This window comes from Phalacrocorax aristotelis, chromosome 2, assembly GCF_949628215.1.
Source record: "Phalacrocorax aristotelis chromosome 2, bGulAri2.1, whole genome shotgun sequence".
NCBI classification, from domain to species: Eukaryota; Metazoa; Chordata; class Aves; order Suliformes; family Phalacrocoracidae; genus Phalacrocorax; species Phalacrocorax aristotelis.
In genome coordinates, this window is record NC_134277.1 from 57,895,431 (window position 1) to 57,916,732 (window position 21,302).

The 21,302-nt window shown below is 41.2% G+C and overlaps 1 protein-coding gene across 4 annotated transcripts in view; it reads left to right on the plus strand.

Annotated features, from left to right (window-relative positions):
- The window catches only part of HECW1 (HECT, C2 and WW domain containing E3 ubiquitin protein ligase 1), a 271,517-nt gene that overhangs the window by 51,444 nt on the left and 198,771 nt on the right, over window positions 1-21,302 (plus strand). The window contains exon 2 of one of the 4 annotated variants that reach the window (XM_075083716.1): window positions 17,843-17,900. The exons of the other annotated variants lie outside the window; for them this stretch is intronic. Coding sequence (XP_074939817.1) covers window positions 17,874-17,900 — 27 coding nt within the window. The 5' untranslated portion in view covers window positions 17,843-17,873. The remainder of the gene's footprint in view (window positions 1-17,842; window positions 17,901-21,302) is intronic. 4 annotated transcript variants of the gene reach the window in all.

The window sequence follows — 21,302 nt, forward strand, 5'->3', positions numbered from 1 at the left end:
TTGTAGTCCATTTATTGCAGAAGAAAGATTTGTAGGAACTGGCTGTGTGATCTCTGTAATTTTATCAAAACTTTCCATTCTAAGAATATTCTGGAAACCTTTTCTAAGACAGTGAAACCACTTCTTTTTTTCTGAAGGAGCTGTTTTAGTTTGGAAAAAGGAAACTCAGCACACAGGTTACCTCTCTGAAATGCCTGTACACCAACGCACACAGCATGGGGAATAAACAGGAGGAACTAGAGACCTGTGTGCGGTCGCACGGCCACAATCTCATTGCAGTCACAGAGACATGGTGGGATAGCTTGCACGACTGGAATGGTTTCATGGATGGATAAATACTTTTTAGGAAAGACAGGCCAGCAAGGCAAGGTGGGGGAGTTGCTCTTTATGTGAGGGAGCAAGTGGAATGCATCGAGCTCTGCCTTGGAGTGGAAGAAAATGTCAAGAGCTTATGGGTAAAAGAGATGGGTCAGGCAAATATGGGTGACAATGTTGTGGGCTTTTGTTACAGGCCACCTGATCAGGAACAGGTAGTTGATGAAGGCAGCTGGAAGTAGCCTCACAATCTCAGGCCCTGGTTCTCGTGGGGGACTTCAGTCACCCTGATATTTGTTGGAAAAGTAACATGGCGAGGTGTGCACAATCCAGGAGGTTCCTGCAAAGCATCAAGGATAACTTTTGACACAGGTGGTGGAAGAGCCAACGAGGCGAGATGTGCTGCTAGACCTTAAACAAAGAAGGCCTGGTTGAGGATGTGAGGGTTCAGGGTAGCCTTGGCTGCAATGACCATGAGATGGTGCAGTTCAGGATCCTGCATGGTAAAAGCAGGGCAACAAGTAGGATTAGAACCCTGGACTTCAAGAAAGCCGACTTTGGCCTCTTCAAAGACCTGCTTGGAGGAATCCCATGGGCTAGGGCTCTAGAAGGTAGGGGGCGTCCAAGAGAGCTGGTCAATATTCAAGGAGCACTTCCTCCAAGCTCAAGATCGGTGCATCCCTATGAGGAAGAAGTCAAGCAAAGGAGCCAGGAGATCCTCATGGATGAGCAAAGAGCTTCTAGAGAAACCCAAATGAAAGAGGGAGGTTCACAGTATGTGGAAAAAGGGACCAGGCACTTGGGAGGATCATAGGAATGTTGTCAGGGTATGCAGATATGCAATGAGGAAGGCCAAGGCTCACTTGGAATTGAATCTGGCAAGGGATGTCAAGGATAACAAGAAGGTCTTCTTCAAATACATCAGCAGTAAAAGGAAGACTGGGGAAACTGTGGGCCCACTGCTGAATGAGTTAGGGGCTCTGGTGATGCAGGATGCAGACAAGGCAGAGTTACTGAATGCCTTTCTTGCTTCAGTCTTTGCTGCTAAGGCTGGCCCTTCAGGGATCTCAGCCCCCAGAGGAGAGAGAGAAAATCTGGAGAAAGGAAGATTTCCCCTTGGTTGAGGAGGATTGGGTCAGAGGTCATTTAGGCAAACTGGATCCTCACAAATCCATGGGCCCTGATGGGATGCACCCATGAGTGCTGAGGGAGCTGTCTGATGCTCTTGCCAAGCCATTCTCCATCATCTTTGAAAGGTCATGGAGGACAGGAGAGGTGCCTGAGGACTGGAAGGTAGCCAATGTCACTCCAATCTTCAAAAAGGGCAAGAGGAGGACCTGGGAAACTATAGGCCAGTCAGCCTCACCTCCAGCCCCGGAAAGGTGACGGAACAGTTCACCCTGGAGGTCATCTCCAGGCATGTAGAGGAAAAGAAGGTTATCATAAGCAGCATATATTCACCAAGGGGAGATCATGCTTCACCAACCTGATAGCCTTCTATGATGGTGTGACTGGCTGAGAAGATGAAGGGACAGCAGTGGATGTTGTATGTCTCGACTTCAGCAAGGCATTCAACACCATCTCCCTTAACAACCTCATAGGTAAGCTTAGGAAGTGTGGGTTAGATGAAAGGACAGTGAAGTGGATTGAGAACTTGCTCAACAACAGAGCTCAGAGGGTCATGATCAACAGCGCAGGGTCTGGTTGGAGGCCTGTAACTACCAGTGCTCTCCAGGGGTCTGTGCTGGGTCCAGGCTGTTCAACATATTCATCAGTGACCTGGACAAATACATAGAGTGTACCCTCAGCAAGTTTGCTGACAATACCAAGCTGGGAGGAGTGGCTGACACACCAGAAGGCTGTGCTGCCATTCAGCGAGACCTGGACAGACTGGACAGCTGGGCCAGGGGGAACCTAATGAAATTCAACAAGAGCAAGTGTAAGGTCCTGCACCTGGGGAGGAACAACCCCATGCACCGGTACAGGCTGGGGGTTGACCTGCTGGAAAGGAGCTCTGCTGAGAAGGACCTGAGAGTGCTGGTGGACAGCAGGCTGATCATGAGCCAGCAATGTGCCCTTCTGGCCAAAAAGGCCAACAATATTCTGGGCTGGTTTAAAAGAGTGTGGCCAGCAGGTTGAGGGAGGTTATCCTCCCCCTCTACTCTGCCCTAGTGAGGCCACATTTGGAGTACTGTGTTCAGTTTTGGGCCCCCCCAGTTTAAGAAGGACGCGGAACTGCTTGAGCAAATCCAGCGGAGAGCTACCAAGATGATCAGGGGCCTGGAACAACTCCCTTATGAGGAAAGGCTGAGAAACCTGGGTTTGTTTAGCCTGTAGAAGAGAAGACTGAGGGGTAAGCTCATCAACACCTATAGGTATTTAAAGGGTGTGTGTCAAGAGGATGGGGCCAGGCTCTTTCCCGTGGTGCCCAATGACAGGACAAGGGGCAATGGGCACAAGTTGGAACACAGGAAGTTCCACTTAAACATGAGGAAAAACGTCTTTCTGTGAAGGTGACAGAGCAGTGGAATAGGCTGTCCAGGGAGGCTGTGGAGTCTCCTTCCCTGGAGACATTCAAAACCCACCTGTATGCGTTCCTGTACCCCCTGGTCTAGGTGTGCCTGCTCAAGTAGGGAGATTGGACAAGATGATCTCCAGAGGTCCCTTCCAACCACTACTGTTCTGTGATTCTGTGGAAGGGAGAAGGCATGTGATGTAATAAGATGTCTTTGCCATACATGAAATTCCACTAAAGTTTGTTTGAGGGATAAACTGTTAATATTGTTTTTTCCTGTATTTTTCATACCCATTGCCCCTTCCTACAAACATTTTGGCAAGTAAATGGCTTTGCACTCAGGCATGTCCTTAATTATTCACCTGTACAGATGTTGGCAGAACCCAGATGAATATCTACTCCCAGGCTGAGTGCATTCAAGGAGTCTCAGTGGGATGCACTGTTTCGCATCAGAGTTATCAATCTCCAGGAATGCAGAGAATCCAAGAGTCAAAGGGAGGAGAATTACTTTAGGCTCAAGTATATTAAAAATAACCATCACCTAAATCTGTATCCCTCAAGGGCATCTTCTTGGCTGTGTGTTCTTCCAATGTGGGTGTTAGCCTATCTCTCCTGAAGAAAAAGTTCTTGCCTAGGCTTCTCACAGGTGGTGTTAATCTTATACAGTGTATTTTCAGTTGAGGTTACATTTGATGGTTAGATGAGAAATGCTATGCTGTCCTTTTTGCTGTTTGCAAGGTGGGAATTGGTTAGGAAAAGGGCATTTCTATTGAATGACAAACGTCGTAAGGCTTCTTGCCTGCCCCGTTCAGCCTCTTCTGGATGTGCTCATGTTCTTCATCTGCCTGGCTTTCAGGTGCAATTGTGCTGTGAGCTGCAAGAGGGGCGGCCAAAGCAGTTCCACTGACCTGGTATGTGGTTCTGCATCATGCCATGCAGCATGCAAGCCAATGCACAAACCTCTTCCTCTGCAAGCTCCTCACTTGCATCTTGGTCTCTTTTATCTCTAATTCTTTATTGCATATCCCAAGTGCTTAAAAACATGAGTCAAGAACCAGAAGCCAAGGAATTGTCTTACCAGAAAATGAAGTTTGTGGGAAGGAAAACCTCTTTTAAATTTGTCATGTGGCTTTTAGGGTTGACCTTTTCCAGATTCTCTGAAAAATTAAAGCTAGAAACTCACAATGTAGAAAAGGAAAGATTTTCACTTGTTCATACCACTCCAGGGTTGTTTTTTTTAAGAATACCAAATACTGTAAAAGCTGCAGTTAAGTCTTGGTTACTAACTCTGCTATTTATCCCCTCACCCCCAAATCCCTTGAACAGTCCAAAATAGATAACAGCATTTTCTGGCCACATATTTACAGTACTTTTCCTCAGAACTCAGATCTTTTCCTTTGTTGCTTCTGAATAAGACCTAAAGAGCATATTTCCACTAGAGTGAAAAACACCATGTTGGCTGGAGAAACTGCCAGATGTAGCAATCAAGACAAGGTGAAATGCTCAGGAGTGTTCTCTGATGGAAAAATGCATCCTTTCAATTCGTTTAATGAACTGTACATTATCTTTTAAGTTACCATAAATACAGTCTCGCTTTAATGAGCTATTCTCATGGTATGCAGTGCTTTTTAATTTAAAAAAAAAAATCTGTAGAGGGACATCGTGTAAGTAATGCTGACAAATGCATACATATATGTGTGTGTACACACATGTTTTTTACTTATATATAAAAAATAAATCAAGGGTCATGCAACTCAGTAATATAAATATTTGTTCAAATTGCAAAATGAATTACTGCTGGATTGTTTCCTTGAAAAGGCTGAAATGCAGACTAAATCTTCCAGCATAGGTTTCCCAAAATCCCCACAAATAACAAACTCTAACAGGTAATATTGATTGTATTCTTAAATGACAGCTTGATTACAAATACATGTATAATTGCATTGACCAGCTTTGATAGTGTTATTCATATTATTCATATAATAAGAACAAGCCATAATTTGCTGAATTAAAATTGCTACATCTTTGGGTTTGATATGGTAATTTCCACCTCTGCTAATTGAATATAAAGGGTGTTAGCCCATTTCTGAGTGTCTTCTGATCACAGTGAACAGTAATGAAGGAGAAAGAAAGAGGCAGGGGAAATTCCAGATTGTATTTTGCTGCTTGTATTCAGAACCAGTAGCTCCTGGAAACCTATTTTGTGAGAGGTTATTTTTGAAAACATTTCCCATACATGTCTATTGTCATGTACAAGGCCTGTTTCTACCTGAGTTATAGTCAAGAACAAATTTACTTGACTTGAACAAACACCAGTCTTTGGATTCTACTTTACGAATGAACATCTTGAGTATGTGATTTAGAAAACTTATTAACTTTCCAAGCACCTTTACCAGTCTGAGCTTTTGCTTCCCTAAAAAGTGAGTTATTAAAAAACAAGCCTCATACCTTCCAAAGTATGAGATTCTCTTAAAAATCTCTTGTAACTTAAAAAATACCCCCTTTCACCTTTAAATAAAGATGACAAAAGGGGAAAAATCAGTGTAGCAACAGTGTGTGGAAAAATCAGTCTGTCTTTGTTTGTGTAGGTCCTATTCCCAAGGTACTCTTGTGCTAACTCTGTGCCTGATGATGATTTTGTATGATTTCTCTATGATCTTGTTATTCTATATTATCTTGTTACAAAACACAGTATTCCAGGCAGCTGATCTGAGATCTGTTTAATCCATGTTTATTAGTTTATTTTGGAAAGGACACAAACAACTTTATCATGAGAATTACCTGGAGAGAAATAATTCTACTTTGCTTGTTCGTAAGTGCAATTTACCTAACCTCCTTTTCTTCATTTCCTTAATACAAGTTACATCTTTCTTAGATTCATAGGTCACTCATAGTTCACTGGGTTCACTCGTTTGGTATTTCACTTCAAAACTGAGAAGCCAAGTATTGGCTTATGAGAGGGGTTTTGGTTTTTGTGCATGTAAGCATGAAACTCAGATACACCTGATAGAAAGCATGCTACTTAACAGTATTTGTATCCTGCTGATTATTTTTAATGGATGACTCTGCTTATATGCCCCAATCTAGAATACGTATTAGTAGAAATTAAGCTGTATGGGGGAAATTAACTGGGGGATTTGGGGAGGGGGGAAAAAAAAGCAGTCAGCTGAAAAATGATAGGTTTGTAGTGAAGGTTTTTTTACTTATAGAAACACCAATGAATTTCTCAGTTACTTCCTTTTTATGCAGCTAGAGAATATACTACTGTGACTTATGTTTTTTTTTTAACAGCAGTCTTCATGTTAAATCTGATCACTGGAATTCTGCTAGGGAATTACTTTGGTATCTAAATTAGTGCATGTAAATTATGCATGCATGAGCACAAGAAATAATTTTGTGTTCATAACAGCCAATTGTACACTCAGACGAATGTTTGCATGCATAGTCACCCATTTGGAATCAGGCCCAAACTAAATTAAAATTAATACCACGGGCTAGTTCCAGGATTTAGCTCTCAAGTCTATTTATAATTATGTAATGTACGTTAACATTACAAATGCCCACCTCTGCAGGCTGTGGTCTGCGCAGGCTGTTTTAGCTGCGAACCTGTGTAGCTGCAACAATCGCATGCCATCAGGTAAAAGTACATGTTAGAGATAAGGGGCTGATACATCAGGTAAGACTGTCATCAACACAAATTTGGCGCATGTGTAATGCGAAGAAACAGGCTAGGCTGTGTAAGAGGCAGTAGATAGGACTGCCCCGAGCACTCTTCTTTTTCAAGCCCCTCCACTCCATGCTGCTCGAGCAATGGCTGTGCAAATGAGGAGATGGACTATTTCCAGGAGAAAGCCACTTCAGTTCAAACCCCCCGAGATGATAGCATGCACTTTAAGAGTAATAATAGCTGCCAGCCATTGTGGGCCCCAGAGGATGGGATCTTGATGTGCTGCATGACATTCAACAAGCGTGCCTGATGTCTTGTGTCAAGTCGAATGTCTAGGCTTGAAGTGTAGTGCTGGAGGGAGAGGGGCAAAAAAACCCGTCTCCTGATTTAAAATGGATATTGCATAACTTTCATACTTAGCATCTTCTGCAGCTTGGTGCCCCAGACTGTCTGGTGCACAAGGATTTGGATAGAGTTTTTCATCTCCTGCCCCACTCCCTCCATGCTCCCTCTCTGCTACAGGAGCTAGGCTTGTAAGAGAGCCCATTGTAGTGCCTTCTGCCATCCCCTATTCCCACTGGTGTTATCCATCCCTTAGCAGATATGCATCGATTGGCTGTGCCCTTAAAGGATTACGTACTGTGTCCCCATGAGTGGTGAGGCCAGGCTGAGATAATACAGCGCCCAGTGTTGTCTCCTGTCACAGGCCAGAGGAACAATCTGCAGAATCCTCTGTCTGATTGTCAGACAGACAATGATGTGGTCTCTGGAGACAGAGCTAGTCTTAGTTTTAACAAATCTTGTGATTAGACTCGGACTAGCCTACGCAAGACAGTGGTGTTATTTCATTTTCTGTTACTGGAAGACAGTTCCAATCATGCCTTCGGATCCAACCGTGTGCAATTTCAGAGGTTTTTAATGTCAGAAGAGGAAAGAGCACTCTTACTATACCGTATCATATTTTTAGGACAGCTAAGGAGTACCCAAAGAATAGAAGAATACACAAAAACCAAGGAAATTATTTGTATTAAGAAACAGGAGATTAACTCTTTGTTTTGAATCAAAGGAATGAGAATTGTCAATCTGACTTTTATTTTTCTATCATGCACTATATTATTAATGTTCTTTAGGGTCAGATTGTGGTGTGAAATCTTGGCATCAGACGGAATACCGATCCTTTCATCTTAGCCACTAGCGTAACCCAAAAATGAGTATACTGGAGATTTTTTAGATGAGATTGTTTTATTAAGATGGTTGTTCATATATTGTCTTCAGTTACGAATAAGCCAAAGTATTGTATGGCTATGGCATCCAGTAAAAATACTGTATAGTAGTATGTTGTTTAAACTATAGACACAGTCAAATATACGTGATGAGACAAACATCAGATGATGGCTTGTTTGTCGCCCACCACTGATGATTTTTTTTTTTTTTGTGAGTTGTGGAGGAATCTCATTTTCAAGGTAATAGAAAAATGCTATAAATGAGTAGGATGCTCAACAGGGCTTTTAAACTTGTCTTTCTGAAATCATGTCCATGCAACTGAGGTGGAATGATTACAAGCAGAGAAAGAAGGTATTACACTGGGAAAATAAGTCTTTGGAGCCTTTGTAAATACCAAGCGTAGAGAACAGGGGCATGAGCAGGGAGAAGTTATACATGTAAGTGCACATGCCTTTTAGAATCAAACCAGGCAGAGAACCAATGACAGAAGATACCAGTATAATGATACTAGGGATATTTCTTTAAGACAGCAGTCACTGGGCACTGGAAGCATGCATTCAAAATTACTTTCAAGTTCAACACTTAAACTTCCTTTATTCTTAAGGGGAACTTTTTAATCTGGAGTAGTAGTTTCACCTGACAGTGTTGTTTAGGAGCTGGGAAGAATTTCTTCTCTTCCTTAATAGTTACAGAATTCTCCTCTCTGAAAAGATGTGTTTTCTTTTTTCCTGCTTTGCACAAGTGTTTTGGACTGCTCTAAGACGGTGTTCCGTGAAGAGACACAGATGGATACTCTTGAAATCCTCAGCTCAGCTGCGGTCGGTTCAGGGACCTTGGTGAACTCTCAGAGAACATGTAGTCCACAGGGGTCATATGAACTATAAGCTTATAAGAAAATCTTACCAACTTCCTCATGGCATTGCTGGTGTTTTATATATAGAAGTGATCTTAAGCAGGTCCAGGGAGAGCAGAAGAGGAAATAAATCAGTTCCTCCGCAAAAAAAAATAAAATAAAATTTCTTTACATATTTGCTGACCTTTTTAGGTAAGACTGTCCTTAAATTCTCAGGGGTACAGAATTGATGAAATGTAGTCCAGAAAATACTGTTGTTTTGGAAAAGATTATGCTCAGAAGTTAGTTTCACTTAGCCCCTTGTTCTTAATCCAGTATGGGAAATAATAGAACGGAAGGCAGAGATAGAAACATTATCCTACTTATATCTTTGATATCTGTTTTTCTGAGAGCTTTAGTCACTTAATTTCAATTCTTAAAATGAAAAAAAAATCAACTACTGTGAGACATATGGAAGTAAGACCTTGCTTTGATTTTCTTTTTAAATTAATTTAATCTACTGCCCCTTTTTATAGGGTAAAATTAATGGGGAAGCAGGGTGTAATTAATGGGGCCAATGTTTCACCATAGAAATTATTATAGTAGCAAACTATAATCAACTGCAGCAGTACAGGAATTTCACCCTATTATTTCCTAGGCCTTATTAAAAATAGAAGGACATAATCAATTGCAAGTAACCTTTTCATCCAGGTCACGTATTGAAGACTGTGTGAGATACTTCAGGAGAAGATGAAACATTGCTGGTCTGACCCTCTTTGGATGGGAATTACCTAAGTTGTCCATTTTAAAAACATGCTCCATCTTGCTCTTTATATTTAGAAGATGATACCTGGCAAGTAGTGGAAAGTTAGCGGTCTAGGTAGGACATACTGGGCTGTTGTCCCTGTGGGCGGGTTTCCATGAAGATAAGCTGGTTTTTCTCTGGTGAATGTGTCTGCTCGTCTTGGTGTGCCCTTCTCAAGTCTGTTTACTTGAGAAATAGCACTTGTCTTCTTCAGTGGCTTTTTATAAAGCCTAGTGTCATCTTTTATCTGCTGGATTGATTATCCTATTTATCACTTCTACTGAGTATAAAAATATCTTTTTCCTTATAGCCAGCTTGAAATGCTGTGAAAGTAGACTGCTGGATAAATAATTAGTGACTACTCTTATCCAGTAATCATTGTGGCATTACATTTTATATGTGTAGAAAGTTTCAGCTTGTGTAGATATTTAGCTTGCTTGTAACTTCAGAGATGGCCCTGGTTATCTACTTTTTGGGTTCCCCAGAACATGCTTGTTGAGACGTGGTGCAGGTGCTCCCCGAGGGATTTATGCAGAGTGAGCTGGAGCCAACCAGTCAGCACAAGTAATGCTTTATTTGGGGAATTTTTTTTCCACAAAAGAAAAAACAGATTTTCAATCTTTTCTTTTTTGTGTCATCTGTTAACATCTTGGTCAGTGAATATTGCTTTGAAGAAGTGAATGGTGCAATTCTAAATACTACTCATTAGGATGCTGTTGTGTTAACCTTTGCCTGCGTGTTTACAGGAAAGCAAATAAAAGTCTAGTGTATCACAGCCTGGCTGAGAGCTTGCAAAAATCTTTTATATAGTGGATCCCCCTCTCAAACATCTCTTTACTGTAACTTCCATGTTTAGTAAACTATCCAAACACAGCATTTAATGCTGTAGTAAATTCATGACTCTGGCATAGATAGTGCCAGTTTGTTGTTTTAAAGAATGTGATTATATCTGTAGTGAAAAGAGGGTGAAAGTGGGGTGCAGGGTAGTTCCACTGAAATAATAAGGATGCTGAGCCTTGTCTGCTGCCTGCAGTAGTGAGGAGAGTTAGTGTCATGGCAGTGCAGCCTTAAGATTTCTGGTGGTAGTTTGGAAACAGGAGAAAAAGGGTCTGCTATTTATCATTTACAGTAGAAGCTTGTTATTGCTGGGCTTGCTGCTTTCCTTCCTCCCCCCACCCCCCACTCCCACTTCTTTTTTTGCCAATTAAATGTAAGCTGTAGTTTGCAGATACTGATCATTGCACTGAGCAATTGGGGGAAGATGCTACTGGTGCTGCTAATAGATAGTTGGATGTTTCTGTGTCACAATTCATCAGATAAGTTGAGGAGATTGCCAGCTCCAGAGAGGTCCAGCAGCAATTTGTTATACTTGAAGCATGCTGCTTTGCAGACACAGGCTTTAGTGGTTTGCTGCAGTCAGAGGGGAGTAATGGCATTTAGGCAGTGCTAAATGAAGTTTTCTGTCTTGTACCTTTTCCCACTGTAGGTCTAATAGCTTTAACATCCTGCTTGAATACAAAATACCATAATAGTTTACCACATCACTGTCATGTGTGCTGTTTGTTCAAGTCTGCTTTATTCCCCCATCTCTTTCTGCTCTAGCAAAAGGATGCTTCTAGACCAGACCCTGAAATTGCATTTGTGAGTACAGGGTTATAGAGACAGGATAGGGGATGCAAATGCTTTTTCACTCATGCCTTGTTCTTTGGAAGATGGGTCTGGTTTCCTTGTGCTTTCTGTTTACAGCTTGTTCGGTGGTAAACTACTTTTGGTAAGCGTTAACGCATCTGCAGATGTTAGTAGTCTACTGATTCTTTAGGACCGCAGTCCAGATCCAACTTCATTTCACAAGTGGCTGATGGACTGTGTTGAACTGTTTTTCCACTTAAGTCGGTGTACTGCCAAATATCTGACTTACAGGTTCTCGTACACGTTCCTTTCACTAGGAAAATCACGATTGTCAGGGAGAGACTGAAGACTTGAAGCCAGCCCCTTCAACCAGTTGTTAATTATAATATATTGGAGCCAGTGGAGAGATGAGAAATTGCTTCATCTGAAGATGTGGTGGTGTACACAGTTCCACCTCATCAAGCAAAATGTTTTGTACTCAGGCCAGTGTCAAGTCCCAGTGGCAGAGCTCTAGGAGGAGTTTGACAGCTGCTGTTCCCGCAACTGTCCCACAATGTGCAGAAGTCTTTTGTGCCCAGTGGTTGAACTGCCAATGCCTGTCATCAGCATGATGACATAAGAAAAAGAAAAAAAGTGGAAAAAGTAATCAAAAATATCTATGGACCGCTACTCCTGGAAAATGTCATTTTAACCAAAATATTAGGTAGAAGCTGATGTGCGTAATTCCACCACTGAAGAGAAGGAGATAACTAATGTTGATGATGCAGAAACGTCAACCCTAACCAAGACTATTGGTGCAATATTATCAACTTGCTTTAGCTTTTAATGAGTGCTGTCAGTAGCCATAGTGTTACATATACAGCCAAGGAGTTTGGTGAATAGCCTGCCAAAATCCAGAGTAGGAAGGAGAGGTTGCTAAGAAGCCTAGTTTCCCAGAGGCTTGTCAAAGCAAGAAGAATTTTTTGCTCTTTCAGAACTCGATTCCTCCGCTGAGAATAAGAAATGATGCTGGAAATAAATTGATTGGTTGAGATGGGCTCTGCAGGAGAACAGGCTTTCTGAAGCTCTCCAGCTCATCATCGTCCAGTGTTTCATTGCCTGGGGCCTCAGTTATTGCAGTATCCTTTGTAGGAATGGACGTGCCTCACTTTGTATCTATCCACAGTATTGTTGGAAACATCTTCTACCTACAGAGCACATTCCTCTGACTGTATTTTCTCTCTCCTTGCCCCCCCGCCCCTTGTTGGCTCCTGCTTCTGCAGATTATATCAAACATCAGCTGTTCTTCTTCAGAGGAATGAATGACCTGTGGACACCCTTCCTACCACCTTTCCTTCCACATCAAGAGTTCAGCACCACTGTTGGTCAGTCTTTGTTGCCAACATCCCTGAACACTTGTTCCCCCTTTTCAGTTAATCTTCACAGGCTCTTTCTTGTCGTCCTTCCTGCTTGTCAGGCAAAGGAAATACTATATCATCCTGTTTCTATTCCATCTTTTTAAAAGTCCTCCTTTCTGCAGTGCCTATAGAAAATCTGATGAACAGTTGGGGTCTGTTTGTCTCGAGACCACAGCTTACTACAGTAGTGAATACTGTCTCATTTTCTCTTCAGTCTCTGTTCATCTCAAGGCCTTAGTGGGCATGTGTTTGAGGTGTCACCTTGTTGTGGGTTGAAATCGTGGATATGTTCTGTGCTCATATGTCGCCTTGCTTTGTGGAGTGTTTTGGTTCAGGGTCCCGGTTCTGAACTTCACCTTAATGTATCAGCATGTAATCACAGAATGGCTTGGATTGGAAGGGACCTTTAAATATCATCTAGTCCAACCCCCAGACAATATTACAAATGCTGTTGTATTACAAACTATCATGTCAGCTATTTGTTATTAATATTACTACCTGATGCCTTCCAAGATTGGGCTGCAAATTGAGAACAACGCGGTAGATTTGCAGATTAGCAAATGGAAGATCTCACCTGAAATGGCGTGAAGATGTTGCTTTCTGTTTAATTTGCCTTTGGTGTAAAACAAGCAGAGGTTTCATTATATTAATATGTAGAGATTTTATGCCTTTACATGAAATAGCTGGAGTGCTTTCCACAGCAGATACAACTCTGATTTTGAGCCAGATTTCAAGGCAACTGAGGTTTGTCTCTATGCAACTAAAATCCTCAAATAACATATTAATACTTTTTCTTAATGACATTACATTATTTTTGCCTACTGAAGGGAAAAGAAGATACCTAATTTGTATACTGGTTTGTGAGATATTTAGCTAATTTACCCGTGAGAATTCGTTAAGATTTGTCTTGCAGTCACAAAACGGAACATTTTTTCCAAGGGATATTTCCTGCTGTGGCTAGGTATGTTAAAATAGTCACTTTAGCTAGCAGGTGTAACTAGCAAAATTGAAAAATACAGGAGTTTCTTTTACATGTTTTCACTTGTTGATGTGGAAGGAAGAAACACTTCCAGAATAAATAACCATTACTACCTTTCTTTCTCTGATATTTATAAAAACTGAAAAACCTTTCAAATATCAGTCTGAGGAGGTTAAAAAAAGTCATTCTGATCTTTTCAGTGTCATTTTGATCCCTTCAATCCAAAGGCAATATTTAAACCATGCAGCAGGCAACTGTTAATTAACAATATATTGGGGCTGATGCTTGCAGGGGAGAAGGGAGAAGGAAGTGATGGAGAAACAGAAAAGCATATCTGTTTTTCTGTTATTGTTAGCAAATTGTTTATTGTTGACAGAAAAACATATCTCTTCTGTTAGCATGCCTGGGTACAGTAGTCCATCCTAGTCTAAAGCAGTGGCTCAATATTTGGGCAGTTGCCTATTCTCTGTGCTACAAGATCAACCCCTGCGCAAGTGGCATTAAGCCTTCAGGGAGCTGAGTGCAAGTGTTCACTGGCAGCTCTAGAAACAAACTGTTGACCACAGAGTGAAATAATTTTTCAGCCTTGCATGTATTTTCTTGCAGCAGCTGTAGTGTTATTAACCCGTACTGCACATCATGGCTGGAGATGTTGAGCTAATTGCTATACAAACTACCCCAAGGCACTGAACAGTTCACAGGCTAAAAGCAAGCAATATAAAAAAGCATGGGCAGCAGCAGGGGGCAAGGATACCATAGAAACATAATCATGTACAAGTAGGTGTGTGCACATGTAGGTAATGCACACGTAGGTAGACATGTGAAATGGGTATAGATTTAAGCTGTTTGCATGCCAGCTTTACTACGATCAGGGTTTTATTTTTTATTACCTAAACACTTACTGCAAAAAGTGTTTTTTGAATAGGGATTTGAACCAAGATGGCAGATACCAGCAGGATGCGTGTCTTAAGATTGCTTCAGGCAGGACATGGCATGCATAAAGATTGTGTTAATATACTTGTATGATAAGCAGAAAAATCCAGAAGGTACTCAGACACTACTTAAGAGGCCAGATGGGGGGGCAGAGGGGTCAAGCATAACCTGCAGACTCTAGCAGTGGCTTCTGTACAGAGAGGGACAAATGAGAAGGCAACGAAAAGTGAAGGAGGAGAAGGGGGGATGGAATAATAGCAAAAATGAAGGAGATGATAAGAAACCTGAAGGGAGAGGTGTTGAGGCACAGCTGGGCTTGTCAGAGTCGGAAAGCAAACAAGAAATCTTAATATTAAATGATGGATGATGAAAGAGAAAGTTTTAGAAGAGGTGAGAAAGATAGAAACAGAAATCAGGAGACAGTCAACATCAGTTGAATCAACTTGAATTCCCCCACGTTTTCAGAAGGAAAATCAGGTTAGGAAAACTCCACTGCCAAGGGGACTCCTCCTTACTTTTCATTTTCCTCCTGAATCATGCTAGTCTTCTACAGAGAGTTCAGAAGAAACTACTCATCTTTTGTGGATGCAAGGCTAATTTTGTTGACAACTTCTGTTGTTCTCAGCCAGAAAATGAATGGGTACTCAGGCTGTGAGTAGTCTTGATACAAACAGCGCAGCTCCTGGATTCGTTAGTCTTCCTCTCATTTCAGTGTATTACAGTCTCAGAACATGATACAACTGATTTTCCTGGCCCTTGAGGTGATGTGTTTGTGTACGCATTTACTGAAAACAAGTGCTTTTTAGATTTTTATTGCAGTAGCAACTGGCAGACCTGGTCATGGACTGAGAAGAGGAGGGCAAATGCTGTATGAGCGCCACATGAAAACCGAACAAAAGTGCCAGGAAACGTGTAATCTAAACGTAAAGATAGGAATTCATAAGTGAGCAGAGACCAACAACAAAGAAATCCAGAAAACAGTGTTCATCAGAGCAATGATAGTCTATCTGATCATAGGCTCTCCAATTTAGCTGAAGTGCACTTCAGCTGTAATTGCATTTCTGAAGCACTTCATTTAACATAAATGTACCTCTGAGTAAATCTATTCATATGTAAGGTAGTGCTTTTCCTATCTATAGCTGTTAAAGTTTGAACACATACAGGCATCCGTGCCACTTGTTCCGGACCAGGGGTGTAAATACACTTCAGGTGGCCAGAGCCCCATCCCCAGCACAGCACTGGAGCTCCCTGGCCCCATGGGGCATTCGTGACCGGACAGGGTGATGGCAGCTGGGGCTTCTGTCAGGCTTGCTATAAACCCTGAGCAGCATTGTTCTTTCTGGATTAAATGTGTGAAGGCATCACAATACATCCTACCTCCATGCAAAAAACTCTTTCTATGAGTCAGTTTAGGTTTTGCATGGTCTGTAAGCCAGGCGGTTTACATATATCAATTTACACTTGCTTCCCATTCACAAAGTGACTTGAGGTCTGTGATGCTGAGATGCTTGGATGAACAGGGAGAGGGGAAATGCGTTTATTACAACACCTCAGGGCTGCGTTGTCTGCTGCAGCCAAGCTCAGTGCAGCAGAAGGCAGTGGAGTACATGTCCAGGAGCTCTTCCTCGCTCCAGAGCTTTGCTTTGGTCATGCAGTGTCCCTGGTCTACGTAACCTGGTGGTACGGTCTGGGTAGGAACGGGGCTGTGTGTTTTTCGAATTTCCTATGGAGAATAAAATGTTTCCCTGTATTGAAAAGTGTAATTTTGGGTTGTGAACATCCTGGCAGAGATCAGGAAAGTACCGTACATACCTTGCACTAGGTTGCCATACTGTTGCTTTTGGTACTGAAGCATGAGCAGCCTCAGGTAACATTCTGTGTTTTTGTCTCTTGTCAGGAAAACAAAACTCCTGGACTATGTCAAGGAAAATGCTACCATATTAATTCTTGCTGTGGGGTGAAGCTAGTAGGTCTAAAACAGGCTTCTGTGTGGCTGAAGAAGATACATGGTGACTGTGGTTGTGAGAAGCGGTTTTACAGTCCTGGTTATTTGGAAGCATTTTTTTGTGCTCCTAATGGACAGCTGGAAAAAGCCTGTGTGTGTGGATTAACTTCTCTGAGATTTGTCTCCAAAGATTAGGTGGCTCTTTGCCCAATTTTGGGATCACTCTGTTTTATTTCTGATGTAAATACGCTTTTTAAATAAAAGCAAAGGGCCATCAGATTGTAGACAGTTAGTAGATTTGGGACTAAAATGGTTTATGTCCATGTGATTTGTGCCTTTTGAAACATGGAGATGACAAAGCAATGTGTACTTTTATTTTGTTTAATTTCATGGCTATTATGTGTTTTGAATGTCTTTTAATCTCAGGGGAATATGATCAAATGGCATTGTTTATTTTGTAAATCTTTTTTTTAGCTGAAGACTTCCAAACAGTAGAACTTCTTCCGAAATCTGCCATCTTGCCCTTCACGTTTGATTCCTGTATTAATTTTGTGCTCTTGTTGAATTGACAATTTTGTAGTGGTTTCAGTCATGTCATAAGACTTTTTTTCTGCCTTCTCAGCTGTCGCAGAGAACACAGCAGAAACTGGTGATGGGGAGGAATGTTGGGGTGGGATGGCAGCCTCCAGAGGCATGTGACGTGAGGAGAAGGGGGTAATTGGACTGTTCTGCTGCTGAGGTTCTTTCTCTGCTAGCGTGGAGAAGCTGTGAAGTGTTGGCATGCCCTGGTCACAAAAGAGGGAGAATAAGCTGAAATACAGATGTAAATGTTGCTGTTGTGGCTGAATTGTGGATGGAAACTTTCTTACTTTAAAGTTTTGTTATTGCATGTTTGGAGAGCCTTCTGTCCTTGCTCATTAGTTCTCCCATATTCAGATTGAAGTTTCTCTTTGTTTCATTGCTTCTGTCTGTGTAATTTTGTAATGCGTGGGTTTTTGACATACTGTTTGAGGTTGATTAGGTTTGTTCACTGTATTTTGTGGTTTGATCGTGGACTATTAGAATTATGTTGGATACCCAGTCAGCTCTCAAGTATGATACTTTGCAATTAAATTCCTTTTATTTCTGGTCATCACGAGTATCCAAGGGTATCAGTAAATTGGTGGGAAGTGGAAATGTTGATTGGCTGCTACCCATCTAAGCTCACTCAATGTGAGGATTTTACAGTGAAGCTGAAGCTCCAATGATGGTGTCTCTTGTTGTATCCAGGCCTCTTGTTCTCTTTCCATTTTAAGTTAAATGAATATGATGCTTAATCTTATACAGTCTGAAAAGTCTATTGTAGTTAACACCATTCTTATTTTTTTTTAAGCACATGTATTTCAGCATTGAAGTATGTGACAAAGTCCAGGTCTACTGGAGCATAATGTAGTACACTGCTAACATGGGTAAGATAGATACTCGGTGCCGAACAGTGAAGCAAGTCAATTAAACGTTGGCAAAGACAAACAGAGTTTTGTGGAAAAAAACAATGTTTTAATATGTCACTTATGTTGGATATGGGATACATGCTGAGTTAACCTCATTGAACTTTTCCCCAGGAATTGATGCGCTTACAATTGGCGGGTCATTATGCTGCTCCACCTGTGTAGTGTTAAGGTCAGTGTGTTTTTCTGATTATAAAAACCATCCATACCATTCCATTATAAACTCACTGCCATTCATATAATGGAATGTGCCAAAGCTCAGAGCTCGTTGCAGCTGCCCCCGGTCCATGTTTAAGATCAAACAAAGCGGGTTCAGGTAATTTGAGCACCTTTTCAACAACACGTCCAATCAAGCTTCATTTGAAGTGATCTTTTGTTGTTTCTGTCTTGTTTTCTTTTTTTGTAACCTGCTAAGTACCCATCTGATGTCAGTGTTGGTTTTGTTTTGTGTGGCCTGCCCAAGAATTCTTATTGAATCAAGACATGGTAATTATAAGATCATAGCAAGGAGGTCTGGGAGCAGCAGGCAACTGTAACCTGGCAGTTGCACGCATCCATGTGTAGGCAAAGCACAGAATGCATCAACCACTCACGTTCACAAGGCATTTTCTGAAACCTGCAGCTTCTAACTGTGAATTAATTTTGAGTCATCACGACACACAAATCAGCCATCACGGTAGACACTAATGCGTGAGGTGCAGGAGTGTATGACTGGCACTAACCACTTACGAGGGGGAACCTGTGAGATGATGTGCATGCGTAACACACTGCTGCCGTATGCATCTTCCTGCACAGCTTAGTCTTCTGAATTGTCATGCCTTATCAAAGAGAGACAGAATGCACATTAAAGCTTATCTAGTGTTATTTCTGTCACTGAAATGTTGCTATGGTTGGAGCTTTTGTTCGTGTGTTTGCTTTTACATTTTTCTTTGTTACTAATCATCTAATTCATTCAGTGAGGAGTAAGAATTCAGTGAACAGCGATGTATGCAATAGGTCATGTTCTTCCAGAATCGTGAGGATGTATCCTTTCTGTGTTAAGTTTTGCTCTTTGCAGTAGCCAGTGAGAGCCTCAGGCCCTGGCAGTGTTGCTGGAAGGTATTTTGAGCCTCTGTGCAAATTAAGCAGTGCTGTAATTGCTGAGGAAATACATGCAGCCTCTTGATGATGACAACTGAGAATTTGTGTGACCCTGTCCAAGACCACTCCTGCTTTTACCTCTCCATAGCTGCAAACTCAGTGGTATTCTATACTAAATGTGTGAAACTTTCCCAGATGTATGTGCTGTATACAGTGCATACAGTCTCTCAAAATGTGGTAAGAGTCATGGGAAGACTCTTTGAAAAGTAATCCTTGAATGATCTAGCTTATGGAAACTGTTCACTACCTGATGTTTCACATGACAATCATTTGAATTTTGCAGCTATTGCATCAGGTAAGTACATCTTCCGAGGTATTTGGCAGTTTCTTTTATTACTCTGGAAAAAACCCTGTATTTCAATTAGGCCACAGTCCAAAAACTAAATGAAATATCGCCTCAAAAAGATGATGCAAGTCACTGTAGGATTGCATGTTTTTTTCAAGTGAAGAGTCTCTAAAGGAAGGGCAAGTTTAATAGCAGAAGAGATATCAAAAGGATTGAGAAGTGGGTTTAAGTAAAGCAGAGTGCATAATACATTTTTCAGCAATTTCAGGTTCATCTGTGGTGACGAATCTTCCGAAGTTTTAAACAAGTGCATCTCTCACTGCTACCCAAGTGATTTAACAAATTTGGGCCCTTATGTACAACACACCATGTATTAAATACCTCCCACCAACAATCCTACCAGAAATAAGTAGCTGACATGACAGCAGGAAGAAAGTAAATTAACTCGCTGTTGCAGCATGGTCAACTGGCTGTGATGCTTTGTGTTCTCAGGCGAGTCTTCTGTTTCAGATGAGTTTAGTCCTCAGTCTACATGGACAGCTGTATTCAGATGTACCAAAGTGATGCAAATCATAAGTACTTGTCACAAAGTGCTGTCCATTAGATATATCATCTACTTTTTATTGACAATATTAATTAACTGAAAATGCAGCTTTGGCTCTATTTCTCCCACTCTCTATGTATGGAGGAAAAAAACCAAAACACTTCTTAAGTTGAAGAAAGTCATTACTCAGTCCCCTGCCCCACCTCCCCTCTCCTCATCTCCTATGGAAAACATGTTAAACTAAGTTTGTAGCAATATTTTCAGCTGTTACTGGACACTTGTTTTCTCCTTTATTGTCATTATTAGAAAAAAGAAATGTTACCCCTCAGTCTTAGCATGGACTACTGCAGGAAAAGCAAACCAGATGCATGATTTAGTCTATGGCAATGAACTGTATGTGTCTACAAGGGCATTTACTTGGCCTTGCAGATAAGTCTTTTGAGTTGTGTGTAGGTGTTTGAGATAAGTGCCGGTATTTGTTAGCAGTATGAAGACTTGCTGGACACAGGGAGTGCAGGACCTTTCCAAGTCCTTGAGTAGGCCTGAGCACTATTCACAGCCCTGTGTTTAAGTACCTAATTTAGTTTCTTAAATTAGTTTCCCTACATATACCCTGTATAAACAGAGTAAAGTCATGCTCCTAGTGGTAATTCAGAGCACCCTTTTCTTTTCCATAACTCCATAACCAATACAGAGAGGTTAACCTCATTCTCATGCTGAAATCTCAATGCAGGCTATAAAAGACTGGAATGAAAAGGCAGAAATGCAGCCAAAAAAAAAAAAGTTATTGCACAATCAAAATAAGGTCTCATTTAGAAGGGAGCTAGTGCTCTAGTATGTGATTCAGGTGGCTCAGGTGGTTCCTGCAAGTAATTTCTGGCTTTCAAAAGTTCTTCTCTAGATGAGGCAAAGAACAGCATGTTAACCTTTCACTTTGGATTTAGTACTTCATTAGGGAAGAGGGCTTACATTGATCCATCACTTACAAAAATCATCTCCTGTGCAAGCGTTACATTATATTTGATCTTTCTGTGGCCACTATAGCACATGTGCTTTTAGTATGCTATGTGTTTACATTAAGACACACAGCAATGTTCTATTAAAAGAAAAGCCTTTAATTAGGGTTTAGCATATGTGGAGTTCATCATTTTAACCACACAAGTTACTTAGGGTAAAAAGATTTATTGGTGTTCCTATGTCAAACATTGTTAGTGCGTAGTTGTTACCTGGGGTTTATTTAGGACTCAGCATCTCAGCATACAGAAACCATTCAAACACTCTTTTGCAGTGTAGCTCTTGAGCAAAAATAACTAACAGAAAATCAGTTACAGGAATTATTTTTTTAATAAAACAGCCTATCTAGAACCTGTACTGAAAGTTATTTCCCAGCCAAAAACCTTCCCACGTATCAAAAATAAAGCATTTTGCAACCCTTTTGTTTTATACCGTACCTTATGCGTTTGCATTGCCTTTCTTTTTGCTAATGATAACCAAAAAGATGTAAAGAGTGTGGTTTTTTTGCAACTCTTCTCATATGTTTGTCTGATAGGCAGAAAAGCCAACAGATCCAGCAAAATTCATTTAGGTGCAAAAGCGATGGCAGC